At 37.9% G+C, this 17,443-nt stretch overlaps 1 protein-coding gene across 1 annotated transcript in view; it reads right to left on the minus strand.

Moving 5' to 3' along the window:
- The window catches only part of anks1b (ankyrin repeat and sterile alpha motif domain containing 1B), a 148,447-nt gene that overhangs the window by 64,327 nt on the left and 66,677 nt on the right, over positions 1-17,443 (minus strand). Inside the window, exons 6-10 of the mRNA XM_032590158.1 lie at positions 12,834-12,909; positions 11,191-11,292; positions 7,403-7,525; positions 5,500-5,687; positions 661-792 (exon numbers count right to left, since the gene is read on the minus strand). Coding sequence (XP_032446049.1) covers positions 661-792; positions 5,500-5,687; positions 7,403-7,525; positions 11,191-11,292; positions 12,834-12,909 — 621 coding nt within the window. The remainder of the gene's footprint in view (positions 1-660; positions 793-5,499; positions 5,688-7,402; positions 7,526-11,190; positions 11,293-12,833; positions 12,910-17,443) is intronic.

A 17,443-nucleotide genomic window follows, 5' to 3' on the forward strand; every position in this document is an offset into this window, starting at 1 on the left:
GGTGCGAACCTCTCCAGGCAGCGAGCCAGGCTGCCAGGCAGGCTGCCAGAGGACAAGACACAGGGTCTGCTCTGTTGTAAATGTCAGGTGTCCTGCTGCTAGAGCCAGCATGCATTTCATTACTAAACATTCATCGATGCAAGTTTAACCGCATTTATAGGCAAAGCACACAGAGCAGGAACTGCAGCAGGAAGGGGATTTGGTTTGTAAAGCCCCAACCGTCGCTTTCCATTACATTCCTTCTAGAGGGATGAGTAACCTTTAATAAATAGATATTTGAACGTCTTTCCATTCAAAATAAAATGACCCAAGAGATACTTGTGATGAAAAATGCTTAAGAAGTTTTCATTTGTCAACAGAGAAAGGAGGAAAACTGAGCAGAAAATACTCAGAACTGCCAGAGAGCAAGTCTTATTCACTGCGTTCCCAAGGTAACCAGTGGACAAAAAAAATAAAAATTCAGCCAGCGTAACGGAAACATCACCAAGCTGTCATTTCACTCAATGTCTGTTTTCTACTGCAACATACAACAGACATATGCTAAATGAAAATGTACTAACATTAAATGACAATCTCTTTATTAGGTTGTCATTTGCACAGCAAGCACATGGAGGGGAGCAAAGTTGCATCAACGGTACACATCGTGTTGTGTTTATGTACCTGAGAGACGCTGGAAAAGCCGAGGTTGCGGCAGCCGTTGCAAGGGGTGAGAGCTTCCCAGAATCCAGTGGGGCCGCACGTCTTCTCTGCCTCGTCTTCCTCCGCTGCTGCAGCGAGAGGCGGGGTGGGACGCTGTTGGCACAAAACCGGTGCAATGATTGCCTTTTGAAGACCCGTGATCTAAAATGATTCAATAAAATCAAACAACTAAATGGAGTCTAATTACTGCAAATTATGAGGAATCAGTGTAATAAACCTTTCATAAAACAATGGTGTCCGAATTTCAGTCCGCAGGGCCCGTCCAATTGAAGTTTCAGTCTTTGCTTAACCACAGCTGATCAAAAAACTTTCATCATCTCTTTAAGGTCTGCAAAGGCCTGATAATGAGCATTTAATTTCAGTCAGGTGTGATGAAGCAGAGAATCATCGATAACATCCAAGACGCAGACAGGAATTCAACGCTAAATTGTCAGATCGGTTTTCCTAAACTCTTCTGGGTCCTTAATCCAACTAATCAAAAACAAGAATTACTTCCTCAGCATGAACTGAGACAGAATCCTGCTGAAGCACATCCACCTGCTGACTAATTAACACCATCCTCATAAACAGGGTTTTTTTTGTTGTCTTTTTTTAACTACCAAAACTAACAATAACTGCTTCATATTTCTCTTTCGAAGCACTAATGGTGGTTAGTGATTGGTCAGTGGCACCTTTAGGAAAGCGTAATGGTGGCACCAAAAGCGGCAAGTAAAAAGTGTCAAAAACAAACTTACTAGCTGCACCATGCACAAGTTTTCTACTGCTTTGATGGATGTGCAGTCACCAGCTGCGTTTCCATTTAAAATGTGTGGAAAACGTTTACAATATTCCGTTAATATTGAAAAAAAACCATTCATAATTGCAGTGTTTCCAATAAATAAGAAACAAGTCCTTAAAAAACAGGACGCACCATCATCCTCCTACTACTTCCTGTCGTCTTCTTCCTCTTTTCGTCAAAAATGTCAGTTTTTCTGAATTGGTGTGTTTCCATTAAGCAAATTTATTTTCGTAATTTCAATTTGTTCAACAACAACGAGATCCTAAAAACAAAGACAGAGCTGCACTGGTTTGGTTACATAAAGGACCACACACAGTACAGGTAGTACTGACAAAGAAGAAGAAGGAAACTTACACACATCTACAAAATGCTTTCTTGGGGGCTTGTCTCTCCGTGTGTGTGTGCGTGGGTGCGCGTGCGTGTGCGTGAGGTGCATTAGGACACATACTGTATATCCCACCTGATTCCACTGTGAACCTCCATGCAGCTGAGGACACAAACCCCAGCAGGTTGCACAAAGTGAATACACCCAGAATATGAACACAGTGAGAAGATGCCGGAGGAGGACGGATGGAGTAAACATTTTAAGCAGCAAATGAGAAAGGAATGGAATTATGGGTAGTAAAAAGTGGACCAGTGCTGCAGACTGCAGAGGGCCCTTTGCAACAATCAGTCATCGATCCATCTAAAATGGACTGCAGTGGCCATACACACATGCTGCACTGGATGGGAGGCGTTTCCTTTCATTACAGTAAAAATCTAATGTCAGCCCATGTTCAAGGAAAAGGATCTGTTTAATTATTCAACAGAGCTGCAAAGCTAATCAATATTACACAGGCTGTCAACGCGTGCTCTGCGTCTGCATCATGCAACCTTTCAGGAATTATCTCGTCTCATTTGATGGACAGAAGAGTTAATTTCATATCAGAAAAGATTATGATTTGGATTAAGTCTGAATAAAGACGTTTAGATGTTGTCATAATGGTTGTTGCTGCCAGAAACCTGTCTACCCTACAAGAAAAATACATATTTTTATACATTTGCTCTTCAGTTGAGCAACTTGTTAGAAAATTAGGTCTTATAAACTTACTGTAATAAAATAAATTCAGTTTTAGGTAAGAATAAGACTGAAAATGCTTCATCAAATTCAAAAATACTAAAACATACCATAACAAAATATAACTTGTCTCCCCTGGTCTAAATTTAATAAATTTATTTTTTTTATTGCATAAAAAACTGTTTTCAAATAAATACAGTTATAGTAGTAGTGCCACCCACTAGGTGGCACTATTCATTTGTAACTAATTCAAACAAAAACATTTAAAATGATCATATAGCATGCTTTTATGGAGTTGTTTACATTAAACACTAAAAATATTACATATGAGCTACATTTCTGGACTTCTGCTGCTCCTTTTTAGAGTAAGGCAGGTCTGAGAAAATACTCATCTTGTTACTTATTTTGCCTCTTGGCTCCAGCTACCACACACACTGAGTTGTATTCTTCCCCACTGCACACAATGGGCACAGTGCCACAGCGAGATGCCATGTCAGAGAGCTGTTCAGAGCTTTATTCATGACTAATGGCCTCACTAAATCACAAACTAATGGCCCTGGAAACATGTTCACACACCAGCCCTGAGGCACAAAAACACACACACAAAGCAAGTCCGGAACACAACCTAAATTGGTGCTTATTGAGAGAGAGAGGCATAAGATGGATTGAGATAATTACAGCCTAAATGACCTGAGGTGTGTGTGTGTGTTCACTGCTCAGACACAGGTGTGTGAGCCTCATGGTTTCAGTGCATGCATTGCTGCAGATAAATATAATTTGGCTCCATTCACACAGAGCAGACATGGGAAAATGATGAGCTATTGATCAGCGTCACAACACTCAAAGAAAGGAGAGAAAGAAAAACAGACGCGCTGTAACGAGAGAGTACAAAGCGCAGACACACACTGATTTCTGTGTGGGCATCTGCAGCATGAAGGCTCAGGTGGAAACGATCTGCATGAAGCTGAAGTTTTCCGATCGGTTTGTAAAAATAACCAATAGATCCAGTTAAGGTTTGATCAACTTTTAGTCCAAACATGGATCAATGACAGAAAACTAACATCTCCAGGCTCTGAGCAGCTATTCGTTCAACAAACACATTACAGCCGTTTTCTAACTGCAGCAAGAATGGCGTTTTCAGCATGTTTGTCTGATACTGCCCTCTGCTGGGGAATCTGAGAAAGTACAAACCAAAGTATAAAGAGGAAGGAACAAAAAAACACCAATATGGATCAGCAATGGAGTCAATTTAATCCAGCAATAAGATCACATGTAATTGTAAATATATGACAATTATAGATAAATTGAGTTAAAAATAATGACTGGAAGAAGTTAGAGAAAGCAGAAAATGTTTGAAGAGTTAGTACTTTAATAAGACCTTATTATTTATCAGTATTTGCAGCAGCTTCTCTGGAATCTGTCAAAAACGCATGCCGTTACCACTCCACTCATAAATATTTAATTACCTTCTCAGTTGAAAAGCTGCTTGTTAGAAAGGACTTTGTGTTTTCATTTAGCAGATTTGCATACTATTTTGCAAACATTTACACTCCAATAAATTTGAAGAGTTGACAGCAGCAGCTGTTTTTTTAAAACTATTGTCATGCACAGAAGTTCACAAGCATTTTTCTTTCAATTCTCTTACTGACTGAAATAAATATTTTCTCATGAAATCCATGACAGATAGTGCGTCTCTAACCCTGCATTGGTGTACGTCAGGAATCCATTTGGGTTACCACACTAACATTTGAAAATTAACTTTCAAGCTTGTCATGTTTGTTAAGATTAAGTTCAAGTCTTAAGTCAGTTTTATGTGTTGAGAAAAACAGCCCAAAGTTTGAATTAAACCACTCTAATCAGGAAACATCGATTTCAGCAGATGCTTATCAGGAGTTGGGATCTAAAGAAATCAAACTCTTGATTAAATATTCTCTAATTTGTATCCTTAATGACAGGAAATGTAAAACAAGCTGAAAAATAGAAGATGCACCAGTAGGAATAAATTATTTTGTAACACAGCTGACTGTGGTTTGTAGAAAGGGAATAGCAGAGACGAAGGATAAAAATCCCTCAAGCGTAGCCCTCAAACATCTATCTGATATTCCCTGGAAGCGCTGTTGAAGTTTAAAGTCTGAATGTTTAACAGAACAAGTAAAAACAGGAATACAGAATGTATAAATGAGTGTTTTCCCTCTCTGTGTCGATAATCTGTACAGGAAACCAAAACACTCCTGCCCACGAAATGATATGTGAAGCGTGGGCTAAATCTGCACAACGTAAAGGGGATTTTCATACGCCATCTGTTCAGCGTACACCTCTTCCTAAAGTAAACAGGAAGCTGCGCGTAACACCGTCCAATCCCACGTTACAGTAAGATTACACTGATTTCTTTCCTTTTAATGGCGACTTCTTTTAAACTTGATTTTAAATGTTTCACCAGAGACTCATACTCATACTTTATATGCATTCATCATGGCTGTTTTCATGCTAATATTGGGCTTTAAAGAACCTATTTAAACCATTACTGCAGCATAAAATTATTAGATAACATCAGAGATTTTTCTGACTAAAGTTTAAACAATCTTGCATTTATTTTGGATTTGTCCTAATTCAAAAAGGATCAAAATTATACTCAATGAAATTTTGAGGAAATTGTCCAACAGGACAATGATTCCAAACAAACTGGAAAGATCATGTACTCAGTGAAAACGTAAATATTATCCTTAAAAGTCAATTATGTGGCAGAGATAAAATCAGCTTTATCAATTTTGTCTAAAAGCATGCTCACATATCCAGCCAGAAACACAAAAAGTGTCGCTCAGGAACATTTATCCACATAGTAGTTTGTGTCTATTTATCAATTTCAACAAAAATCATTACCATTTCACCCTGAAATACGACACTGATTACCAGGATGAATGGATGTAAACTTTGTATCAGATGCTAATTTAAGTTTAAAAAGTACCTTGCTGACTCGAGTCAAGGTGCCGTTCGGTCTGTCGGGGCGCTCCTCGTCAGACAGCCGCCCGCTGCCGAAGCTGTCCATGGAGTGGGACGAGATAGTGTGGCAGAGCTCCTCGAAGGAGTAGTCCCGGTCCCGGCACTTCTTGATGTCATGGAGCAGTTTCGACAGTTCGCTTGTCACGGCATCATCTGTGGAGGGAGAGAGAGTGTGAGAGGAGGAGGATTAGAAAGTAAAGATTATTTAGTTTAGCAAAAATATAAGACTGGACCTATTTTATCTGCTTTCTGGTCAATGATAATCAACTCTTTACATTTTTAAATACTTAATAGAACAGGAGATATGAAGGAATGTAACTTGTTATGCCATATTTCTAACAGAGGGGGCAGTGTTGGACCAGTTTAACACATGGCTGCACAGATGGGCAGTAATTGTTCCCCTATAGAAGACCTGATTTTTATGACAGAATAATGAAAAAACACATATTTTGAATATTTAGCAACCTGACTGTCTTTATGATAATCAGACACATTAATTAGTTTCTATCTGGAATATAGTCCTGACCAATAATTCATGAACTAAACCGAATGAAGCAAATGCATTGTGATCATCTTGTGCAAATACAGTCTGGTTTTACTGGAATATTATTATGCATGAATCCAGAAACTTCTTAAGTGTCAGCATTTACTTTAACCTCTGATTGAAGGATCAAGCAGAAACATTAAGAGGGCTAACCAATTTTTAAAAACATTGTGTGGCGCTCACAGCTGTTTTCCTTGCTGTTGTTGCAGAATTACTTGAAGTTATAAATCCTGAGTATTTGGATTTTAAACATGTATAATCTTGTAGTGGATTTAAACATTCACCTGAAGCCTTCATAGTTCTGTTGACAGCCTTAGATGTGTTTTATTGCAACAGCATAAATCTACATTTACTTGAATAAAAAATTTATTCAAGTACATTTATTCTGTGGAGAAAAACTTTCAACAAAACTCGAGCACTTTATTAATTTTACTTTAAGTAGATTAAAGAGTCGAGGAATTTAATTGGTAAATCCATTACTTCCTGTGACTTAGCGGCCAATTTCTCAAAATCACTTTTCAGTGTGAGGAAAACAAAGATCAGATAATGACTACAATAAAACAGTGGCATATCAATTTTTTTTATTATATCTACAGTAGGGCTGCAACTAATGATTATTTTAGTCTTAATTATTCTGACAATTAATCAGACAAGAAAACTGATAAATTCTGCTCATCATTAAATTATATTCAATTATCATATTAGAAATCCATTAAAAGATGTAAATGAACAAATTTGTGTCTTAAAATAAGGATGAGCCTAATAGGAGACTGTTTTTTAAAACAAATTTTGAACTAAGTGAAGCTAAAGTTTTGTCATTTGAGGAGTTTTGGGTAGAACATATTTACAGACAGGGATTTTTTTTAAAATCTTAAATGTAAAACAGGTTGTTTTGGACACTTTTCCTAAATACTGATCCAAGTACGCTGTTCTTCCAGTAAATGGCCCCTTTTTTTTAAGCCTGTCTTTTCTTAACAATTAATTGATTACTAAATGAGTTGATTATAATCAATTAATCATGATTAATTTGAATAATTGTGAATAATCGACTACAGTCGGTGCATTAATTTAAATGTTTCAAGCCGATGGGTAAACCAAGCAAGATAAAGTTTCACAGTTAATTTCAGGAAAGCACATCATGACCACTGTAAAGTACGGTGGAGGATCTATGATGCTGTGGGCCTTTTTCTCTTCCAAATCTCTGGGATGCATGTAATTATGTAGTCCTGGAATAAAAATATGTTGGTCTCTCATAGTAAACTGAAAACGGGTCACAAATGGGATAATGTTCAAACACAGAAAAATCAGCCATCTTCTAACTCACTCTTATGTCGGAGGGACGGCGAGGCAGCAGGCGAGGAGATCGAGGTCCGAGGTGCGGGCACGGGACACTTCCGGACCGGCTCTTCCAAAATACTCTGTCTCTCCATGTCGTCCATCATGTACTCTACAAAGACATGGACGGTCAATGAGTGAAAGGACAAAACGGTACCAGCCAGACCGGGTCAGAGATCCCACTTCAGTTATTTTTCCTGGATCAATAAAGTAGAGCAATCAGCAGCATGGAAAACAGCTTGAGCTGCATTCAATTCACACCTTCGCCTTTGCCACAAAGTCACTTCACAGCTTCTGCTAGCAGAGCTGTCTGCTGTTTATAGAGCAACATAGGGGACAGAAACTCCAGTGAGTGAGGAGACGAAGCAGGATCAACGATAAATTGTCCCAGACGTTATTGCAATAAATAATTATGTTTACTGTGATAATGTTGCAACATTATTGTAACATCGTAACACTGTCAAAGAGCAATAAACTTTAAATTCTAATGAACATTTAACACTGTAACTGGAAGACATTTTAAATATCCAAAATGAATAAACAAAATAACCGAAACACCAAATAAAAATTTATTATGAAGTCTCTCTAAACAAAAAGGTTAGATGAGACCAATGAACCAAACTGAAGACCAGTTTTGGTAGAAAGAGAAAGAGAAAAACTATAAATAATGCAAATGGAAATTATTGAGCTTGCTTTAATTTATCAAGCGATTAATTGAGTTATTGTTTATAATCCCCAGTTTTGGCATTTAATTATGAATCTAACAGAAAAGACTGAAAATAAGGGACATATTTATTTTTTATTTTCTACAGATTTTCTGCAAACCGCAGAATAACGACAACCAGTTGGTTTATTTTTTTTTTGTTTTTGTGTGCAGCATGAGGTGTCCAGTAAGTCAAGTGAGAATCATTCCTAATAATGTGCCAGAAAGCCGAGTCTCAGCAGCTACAAGCTCTCTGCATGTGTGTGTCCTTCTCCGTCTCCTCTCCACCAGGAAATGGCTCGCAGCTGATCCTTTCACCCAGCCGCAGCTGTGCGCCCTTCTCGCCCTTTCTTCCTTCCTATCACACGCAAACACAGCCAGCCTCCCGTTCATGCTGAAGCCCAAACATCTTTCCACTTCTGGCTTGGTGAGATTGGATTTGGATAGAAAAGTTTGTGACAGACATCTACAGCGGTGTGAATTTTTACGTTTCGAATGTTGTAATCCCTTCCAAAGCATATATATAAAGATTTTTTCCATATTAATGCAGGACTATTTATAATGTAGCAGTAGGATCTTTTTCCTTAACCATGATCAATATGCAAAGTCCAGTTAAGTAAAGATGTGGAAGAATATCTGCTCGCAGCAGACCAGTCCATTTAAATATCTCTTTATTCTTGTATGTATTATTAATTGAAAAGAATATTAAAATGCATCTTCAAATATACAGTATTTCAGCTTTATGCTGATAAACTGTGTTCAAAATGAACATTTTGAGGCAGATTTTTGTCACGCAAAAACTTTAAAACCAGTTCCACCTTTAATTTGACTTGTATGCTGCACATTTAAGGCGAAATTTTTTTTTAAAAAGTTGTCATTTTCATTCAATATTAGCATTCAGACTCATTTAAGGTAGATCCATAAGCATTCAGTTAACTGTGTTGTGTGACGCCGGTAGCTCTAGTAGTTATACATCTGATAGAAGATCCTGCATCAAGTTCTAATCTGTGGTGTTCCACAAGGGTCAATTCTAGGCACATTATTTTCTTCCATTAGCTGAAAATATTCAGCCTTTATTACATAACGCCTATCACATCTATGCAGATGACATTCAGTTGTATTTATCTTTTAAACTGTCCACCAACGCAAAGTGATTATTTTGGATCACTGAGTGGTTTCCTTGTTCCTCACACAGTGGATAGACTTCTTATACACTCATGTCACTGTGATGCTGAAAAATAAACACTTTCTTCACCTACATCTTCTTGCAGACACCTGAAGATACCGAGTCAAATCTGTCGAGTATTTGGAACCGTTTATAATTTCATCCACCAACAAAAAACCCAAATCCTTATTAAGGAACTAACTGGAACAGATAAGATCAGGGTAAATATTTTCCTAGTTTGTTACTTCTCCATCAATGATTTTTGTACTTTTAACTTCAGATTACAGTCTTCTTTCCATTTCATTGTGTTTTTCAGCTTAACTATCAGTTTTGTTGCCAGCTCGTCACATTCCCGAGTCTCAGCTTCTCTTTTTTTTTTCGCCTCCTAATTAAACCTCATTTGTGGTTGACTTTGGCTCTCGCAAATGCTCTTCATCCAACTACTCCTTGGTTTCTGTGCGCATTTATCTCTGTTGCTTTAAATTAACGATAACTACGTGCCCGTTATACACGCCATAGTTGCCACGTTGACAGATAGAGAGGGCCTCCAAGCCACAGGATTACAGCGTTTTAATGTGCACCGCGTTTAGAAGATGTAATTTTTGGATCCTTGGGGACTGCGCAGGAAATTCACACTGGTAATCACTGGTTAAACACAAAACATGTACGAGAGCAAAAACTGGAATTTTAGTGCATGGTTGAAGAAAGAAAAAACTGCAAAAAGAGTTGTTATTGTTTAAAGTCCAAAGGACAAATCTATGACCTAGTTACCTAATGATTTAAGTCCAATGAATTGAGATCAAATTAAAGTAAGATCATGAGAAAGAACACAGCGGCAACCTGGAAAAGAATTATTCTGAAATAAAAATATATCTTTTGATAAATGCTAGCTGCACAAACAGTTTTAGAACCAGCCTATCACACATTAACACCCTAATGTCAATCAGGTTTCCAGTGCTTGAACCTCCAAACAAACACAATAAAGCCCATTGGAACAGTTAGTTAGTTTTAATTTTTCCTGTTCCTTCAAGAGTCATTGTTGGTGGTGATACTGTGAAGAGGAAAGAACTTCAGTAGCAGTCAGTCTGAAAAGGCCTCTGACTGAAGACTGTTGCTGTATGACAGTCTTATAACTTAATTTATCACCAGCAGAGACAGCAACATGTCTTGGATGACATCATCAGTTGTTAGCAAGAACTCCTAATCCACCGCCTTTGCTTTTGCCGCTCCGCTTTAAACCTCTGTGATACATTATTTTGTCGTCTTTACTCACAAATTCCTTAATTTATGTACTGACATTTTTGTCCAAATGCAAAAATGTAAAGTTTTTTTTTCAAATCATTGTTTGAACTTCTAAATAGACACATAAATCCTACAACATGTATTTTTTAATTCAGCATTTTTGCTATTAGATATTACTCTCTAAACAGATTTAGATTTTAAACCAACTGCTTTTCACTTTACACATCCCAGAAACCCATCAACATCATAAATCACATCCTGTGAGACAATTGAAGAGACGTGGAAAGGATGCTTTATTGTTCTTGGTATCAGAGCAACTTGCACTGTTTCCCAGAGGGAAGACAAAGTTTCTCAACAAATGAGATTTCTCAGTTAGACAACAACCTGTTCCAAAGGTCACAATGTCATATGTGCCAATATGCTGCTCTGTGGCTCAATATGTCCACACCATTCAACAAATTCAATCTCAACTGTCACCTACAGCCAATAAAACCCAAACAGCAGCCACTGATCTCTGAGCAAACACAAATCACTGTGCAGTCAGGTGTGGAAAAATCAAAACACCAAAAATCTCCACTTAAATCTGGAAGTCGTTACCTTTTTTATTTGTGCAACAGCAACAACCCCAAATTCTCAGGTTCTCTCAGTGACAGTCTGTGTCTCTTACCTTGAATAAGAGCTGTTATCTGCTGAGATTTAGGCGCTGGGTGATCTCTGAGAATCTCCAGCGCTGTTCTCCCCTGACTGTCTCTCAAATCGGCGTCTATCCCTGAAATTCACATGCAAAATAATAGTTACACAAAAGCGAAAAATTTAAACAATGTTTGACAGAACTTCACGCAGCATTACAATTTAATCAATCAAGACGAATCAAAAACTGGTGAATTGAATGTTTTTAGAGGCGCAAATGTTATTAACTTGTTAAATGTAATACAAAAAAATTGATTTTGAAGTAACAAGTTACCACAAAATTATGGAGTAAACAACTGTCACAATCTAAGAAGAGATTGCAAATAATCAAAATACTATTAATTTGTGCAGATGAATAACTGTCCATGTTACTATTTTATTAAATTTTCCACATTATTGACTGACTAATTCACTCTATACGACTGAAATGATTAATGAAATTCAAAATGACGAACTGAGATGCGATTGTCATAATCTATTAATTTCTTCCTTGTTGCTTTTTCTAACATTTGCTTCTTCAAGTAAATCTTGTAACTGAAACCATTTTTTTTCATTGATAAATATTACAAAATTAAGTTGGAAACGTCATTGTGTCTTACAAATCCACTCATCCAACATAATGAATATTATTTGGATTTTATGTGGGAGACAAACAATTCAATGAAGCAGAAGGAAAATTGTAATTGTCCACAATTTTTTAACTGCTAAATTTCTGAAAGGGGTGTTTGTATTTTTTTCTTCTTTTATATATAGAGAAGTTTTTGCAAACCCATTTTTTTTATTTTATATTTTCAAGGTCAACAAGGAACTTAACAAAAAGGCAATTTTAGAAGTAGAATTTTCATGTAGAAATGGCCTAAGAGTCTAAAAAACATGTAGCGGTAACAACCAAGGTGTAGACATAAAAGAAACAACAAATTTTTCATATTTTCATTTGTTCAAGCCATCTTGCATTTTCATTTACTTCATAAATTATGCACTACTCTGTGTTCATCAATCATATAAAGTCCCAGTGTTACACACAAAGGAAGCCTGTAGTTGACAAAATATGAATTTTGTTCAGGTTTTATGACTATTTTAGCAAAACAACATACAATACATTCAAAGCTTCAAATAGGAAGTCCAATGATTTATGACAGCACAGTTTACAACAATCCAGGATGTTGATGTACTGTAACCCTGACCAGAAAGAGCGTGGCCACCGGAGGAAGTCCTGCAGGAAACAGGGAGCTGCAGGGAAGATGGCAGCACAACCAAAGGACAACATTGTCCAGAAAGTAGTTCAGGGTTTAACGCACTGTTTTGTCAGAAATGTGGTTTTAGCATAAGAATTCAGCATATGAATTCATTTTCATACAATTATGTATCATTTACTTCAACAATCAAACTGAGTGATTCATTGATATCACATCCTGCAAGATGTGATTATCAAAGCCAAAAATAAAACATTTCAAGTAGTTTAACTTTGATTCATCAGAGGGGAAAAAAACTGAACACTTGCGTCTACATAAATAACTAAACATGTGGAGCATTTGACTGCAGGTTACGATAAAAACAAGGGGAGCGCAGGCCTATAAAAAGCACAGCACTTGTTTTATTGCAGCATATTTATAGTCCAACCTGAGTCAAGCAAAAGGCGAACCACATCCATCTTTCCAAAAAGGGCAGCTTCATGAAGGGCACTCCCATTCTCCGTCTGCAAGAAACAGAGAGAACACGCACGTGTTAATATTCAATAACTTTTACAACTTAAATCGAAGACAGAAATAGACCGGAGGTGGACTGACAGCACAACGGACATCGCAGAAGAGCACAGCAATTAAAACGTATCAAATTCATCAATATGATCTGATATAAATATTAATCTCTCTCCCAGGTCAAAAGATTAAAAGAAGTCATGCAGTGATATTTTTGTGTGTGGAAACATCCCATTTTCACTCATCCTATAGTAACTGCCTTGGGTGCTAATAATATTACAGGTATGACGCAATACAATGAAATCAGCACAGGGAGGCAGATAAAGGACCAAACTGTTTCCTCCTCAGAAAGGCTGCAGAGTTGAGCCGATTCTGGAGTTTGTGGTGGTGCTTGGAAAATTGATTAATGTTTTTTTTTCTGCTTATTAGCACAGATTTCAGTGACTGAAGTCACATTTTAACACCAAATTCAGGATGTTTTGGAAAAAGAAGGTTTGAAATATTAAATCCATTAAGCTGCACAGAACAAGCTGCTCTAATTCCACACAATAAAAAAAATACACTGAGTCCTACTGTGAGGAACATTGGGGACGTTTTAAACCATAATGTACTTAAAGTAAAGTCTTTAAAACTACATTCTTCAATTTGAGCAATATTTTTAAAATCTGATGCATCTCGACCCAAAGCAATGGAGAAAAACCAGGCATGTGTTTGTGATCTGTAGACTTAGTTGCGATGTAATCTTTGCTTGATGTGGTTCTTTTCAAGTTCCTCAGCTGATCCAGAATGCAGAGAATATTAACTCAGCTCCAAATCTTTCTCTTTTTAGACATTCAAAGTTATTAATGGCCCATAAGAAAACTCTGCGATGAAGATGCAGGTTGTTGTTGACTGTGTTTTACTTTCTCCTCTTTTTGTTTTCTACCACCTCGTTTTGTTTTACTTTAGTTTTTCGTTTCCTTTTACTTCTGTTTCAATTTTCCATTTTATTCTCCAGACTGACTTTAACATATTTTAGTTATCAGAGCAATAATTAAAACATTTTAAATAACTGTTTAATGCACAGTGACATCATCTTACCCTCAGGTACAATAAGAGAGAGATGATAAAAACTTCCAAAGCTCCCTTGTCTAGCAAAGAGTGGCATCTTGGGTCAATGATGTGAGCTTTTGCAGCACAAAAATAACACAAAGTAGAGAAAACTCAGCATTAAAGTCTTATTAAGTGAGCCTACATAACTATTATTTCCATCTCGTAACTGCTTATTTATGAGCTTACAAGTGGATTTAAATGAGGTCTTTTGGAAAAATTACAAAAAAAAGTCAAATTCTTACTATTTTTATCACAATTACATGTTATGTCTCTCCAGAAGAAATCTGGTTTGCAGGGGTAGGAAGTTTTTTAGTGACAAAGTGTTGTAAAAGTTTGATTTCTGCATCTCATATCAACCATCGCTACAAGAAGTAATGCCCATGTGGGGCACAAAGACGCACAAATCAACACAGAAACAACAAGGCGTAAATGCAGCCAAACAGCTAAATAAATTGCATCCTTCATGGTTGGATGAAAACACTGCCGTGAACCAAACTCCCAGCTTTAATGAAGACAAATCATCTGGACAGCAGCCAGTCCTGCACCCTGAGCGCAGCGCTGCGGCACATCAGACTTACTGTGACCCAACCGTTTCTCCTGAAACATCACCAGTGATGCACGGGAAAGGAAACCAATTGCAAGGATCCTTAAAAAAAGATAAATAAATAAAAAAATCGAGAGCCTGCGGCAGGTTCAAGAAAGGCTTCTGCTGGTTAATCCCAAAAAGAAAATCATCCAGGTTTTAAAGCCCATGCATGAGAGGAGGCCCTGGCACAGGAAGGGAGCCACCCCGTATTCTGACATATTTGACCTTCCCTTTTCAACTTCCCATACCACTTCCTGCCCCGTTTCCCCTAGCAATAATACCGTGATGTCATGAGGAAGCAAAAAGGCGATTCTGACTCTCGAGGAGTTTCCTGCAATTGAAAAGTGGAGGGCAGTCTGATCTGTTGGCTGTGCTGAATTGAGATGACAGAGTAAAAACTTACAGCATGTCAACAGAGGAATCACTTAAGACATGCATTTGAGTCTCTCTACATAATTAAGACGGCTTTACGCAACACTCGCAGCTGATCAAAAGCACAATGCTTTACCAGCACACTTTCTGAGAAGATAAAGAAAGCACTCGCTGTCCTGTCGACATCCTGGTTCAAATCTACGGCTTTTACCCTGCGTTGGCTTCCTGCCCAACATGCAGGTAGTAGAATTATCCTCTACGGGGAATTTCCTTCAATAAAATGGAAACAGTAGGAAGTGAGAAAGAGAAACACTGCTGCTTGTATAAATTATTCATTCACACTCACACCTACACACAGCTCTGTACTACCACTCACATGTACAACTTCCTGTCTGCTAGAGACAATTTATGACAACCCCAGTTGATACTTGTTCATTTTTAAAACACATGCCATCAGTCAGAGCTGGACAATAAACCAAAAACAATATATATCGCTATAGACACATGATTAATATCAACTGATAATACGTCTGATAGAATAACCAATCATTTTTCTTAGCTCTGATCCAGAACCACACAGTATTCTGGGGGATGTAGGCACAGGAAAAACTTTAGCTTTCATGGCCAGCTAAGCAAGGTTGGTGAAATCAACAAGCTACTTTTGCAACTACGTCACTAAATCATTCGAGGCGCCATGACAGACGTCGGAAGTGAGGGACGAAGTATTGAACAGAGCGATTGAAATTGTTTTCCTAAGTTGTTTTGCCAGTTTATTCATGGCTTCTAACTTGTTCGAGTCGAGCTAATTTGTCTGTGAACGTAACACACCTGGTTGGGGCTCATAGACGGCGGTATTTACCAAGTTTGGAAACAGCTAGCTTAGAAACCGACCCTAACCTCCTCCCTCCTGATGTGCTGATCAAATTACCGACTTTGTCTGAATTCACACCACATAATTTATATCACTATGTCATAAACATTGTTCCCCCTTAAACCGGAAAAGCAGTAAAAAACGTACAAAAGACGAGATGCTAACCAGTTTTTTTTTTTTCCATTAAATAGGAATAAAGTTAAATTAAATATTAGAGATCTGCTACAAAAATCATCTGGAGATGTGGTTTTTAATTCCGTGTTTAGGTTTCTTAGAAAAACAGGTCTAATAGGGAGATTATAGGGATTAGACATCTGGTTCATACTCCAGTCCAGAAGGTGGCGGTAATGCACCTGAAAGTTGTTTGCCAACCGCCATAAAACAAAAAGAAGAAGAAGAAGAAGAGTTTTTTCCATACATGCTAGGCTACATGACGGTGCGGCACTGATTCCATGGTTACCAATGGTTGGACGCATACCTTCTCCGTAATGCAATATCTTTCTAATTACATTTACTAATAAAGTACATTGTAGCGTATACAATGTATATATTTCACACCCGAATGTATACTTTTACTGTGAAAGGGAGAAGGTGAGGTAGTCTTCTTACCTGACAAAAACTGTTCACTGTTACACCGAGGGCTGCCAGTCATTATGATTGACAGCTGCTATCATTTGAGGCCGTATCGTTCCTCGTTAAATGGTACGCAATAAAATGACAAGTTTGGTTTTCATGCTTATCCGTTTCTGCAGCCTACCACGCAGCATCCTGTGAGCATTTTTAAAGTGAAATAAACTGAATAAAAGCGATATTAGGCTACCACATGTCAGTTTTTTGGCTAGCTTTAAAGGAGCGCATTGGTTGTGTTTGCTAGCTAAAGGCTAGAACTGTTCATAGCTTCTCTCTTCCGGTCTCCGAAGGACCCGGATGCAAACCCAGAATTCGGAAACAGCTTTTAACACAAGTCTAGAAAACGTGACTTATTACGTGAGAACATAGAATTCGGCGGGTTTGATGCCTATGACTTCATATAACGGACGTCATATAGATGTTTATTTGCTCTCTGTTCTTCTCTAACCCTCACTTTGCAGTCGTTTGTCGCAGAGTACGGATTAGTTTATTGTTGATCTCGCTGTTAGAGCAGAAAACGTGAAACCTATCCTCAAACCAGCAATTATGCCAAGCGGAATGCGTTCTCCAATTGTAGAGACCCAGAGCGTCACAGTCAACATCCTGAGGGGTATAGTCCACCCACTTTTCACCAACTTAACCTGGATGGAGTGGATGCTTCTGGCAACAGGAGACCCCGCTCGCACCACCACCTGCGTTCTGGTCAGGATTTTGAAAGATATCCTGGAGCTCTTTATAGCCAACGCTCTGGATAGTCTTCCTAACGACAACTGCAGCACTGAAGCAATTGAAGCAATCGTAGGCAACAAGTTGCCTGAAGCCTTTGCTAAGGTCGTAAAGGTTGGCGGAGAAGTCCGAACAGAACATACTGACAATTTAAACCATCTAATTGTCAAATATGTGGTGGAAAGAGTCAATTCCATCTTAGACTCTGACTCTAACGACAATCCACGCAATCACGTTGATGAAGCAATCAACGATA

The sequence above is a fragment of the Xiphophorus hellerii genome, chromosome 17, assembly GCF_003331165.1.
Source record: "Xiphophorus hellerii strain 12219 chromosome 17, Xiphophorus_hellerii-4.1, whole genome shotgun sequence".
Taxonomy (NCBI): Eukaryota; Metazoa; Chordata; class Actinopteri; order Cyprinodontiformes; family Poeciliidae; genus Xiphophorus; species Xiphophorus hellerii.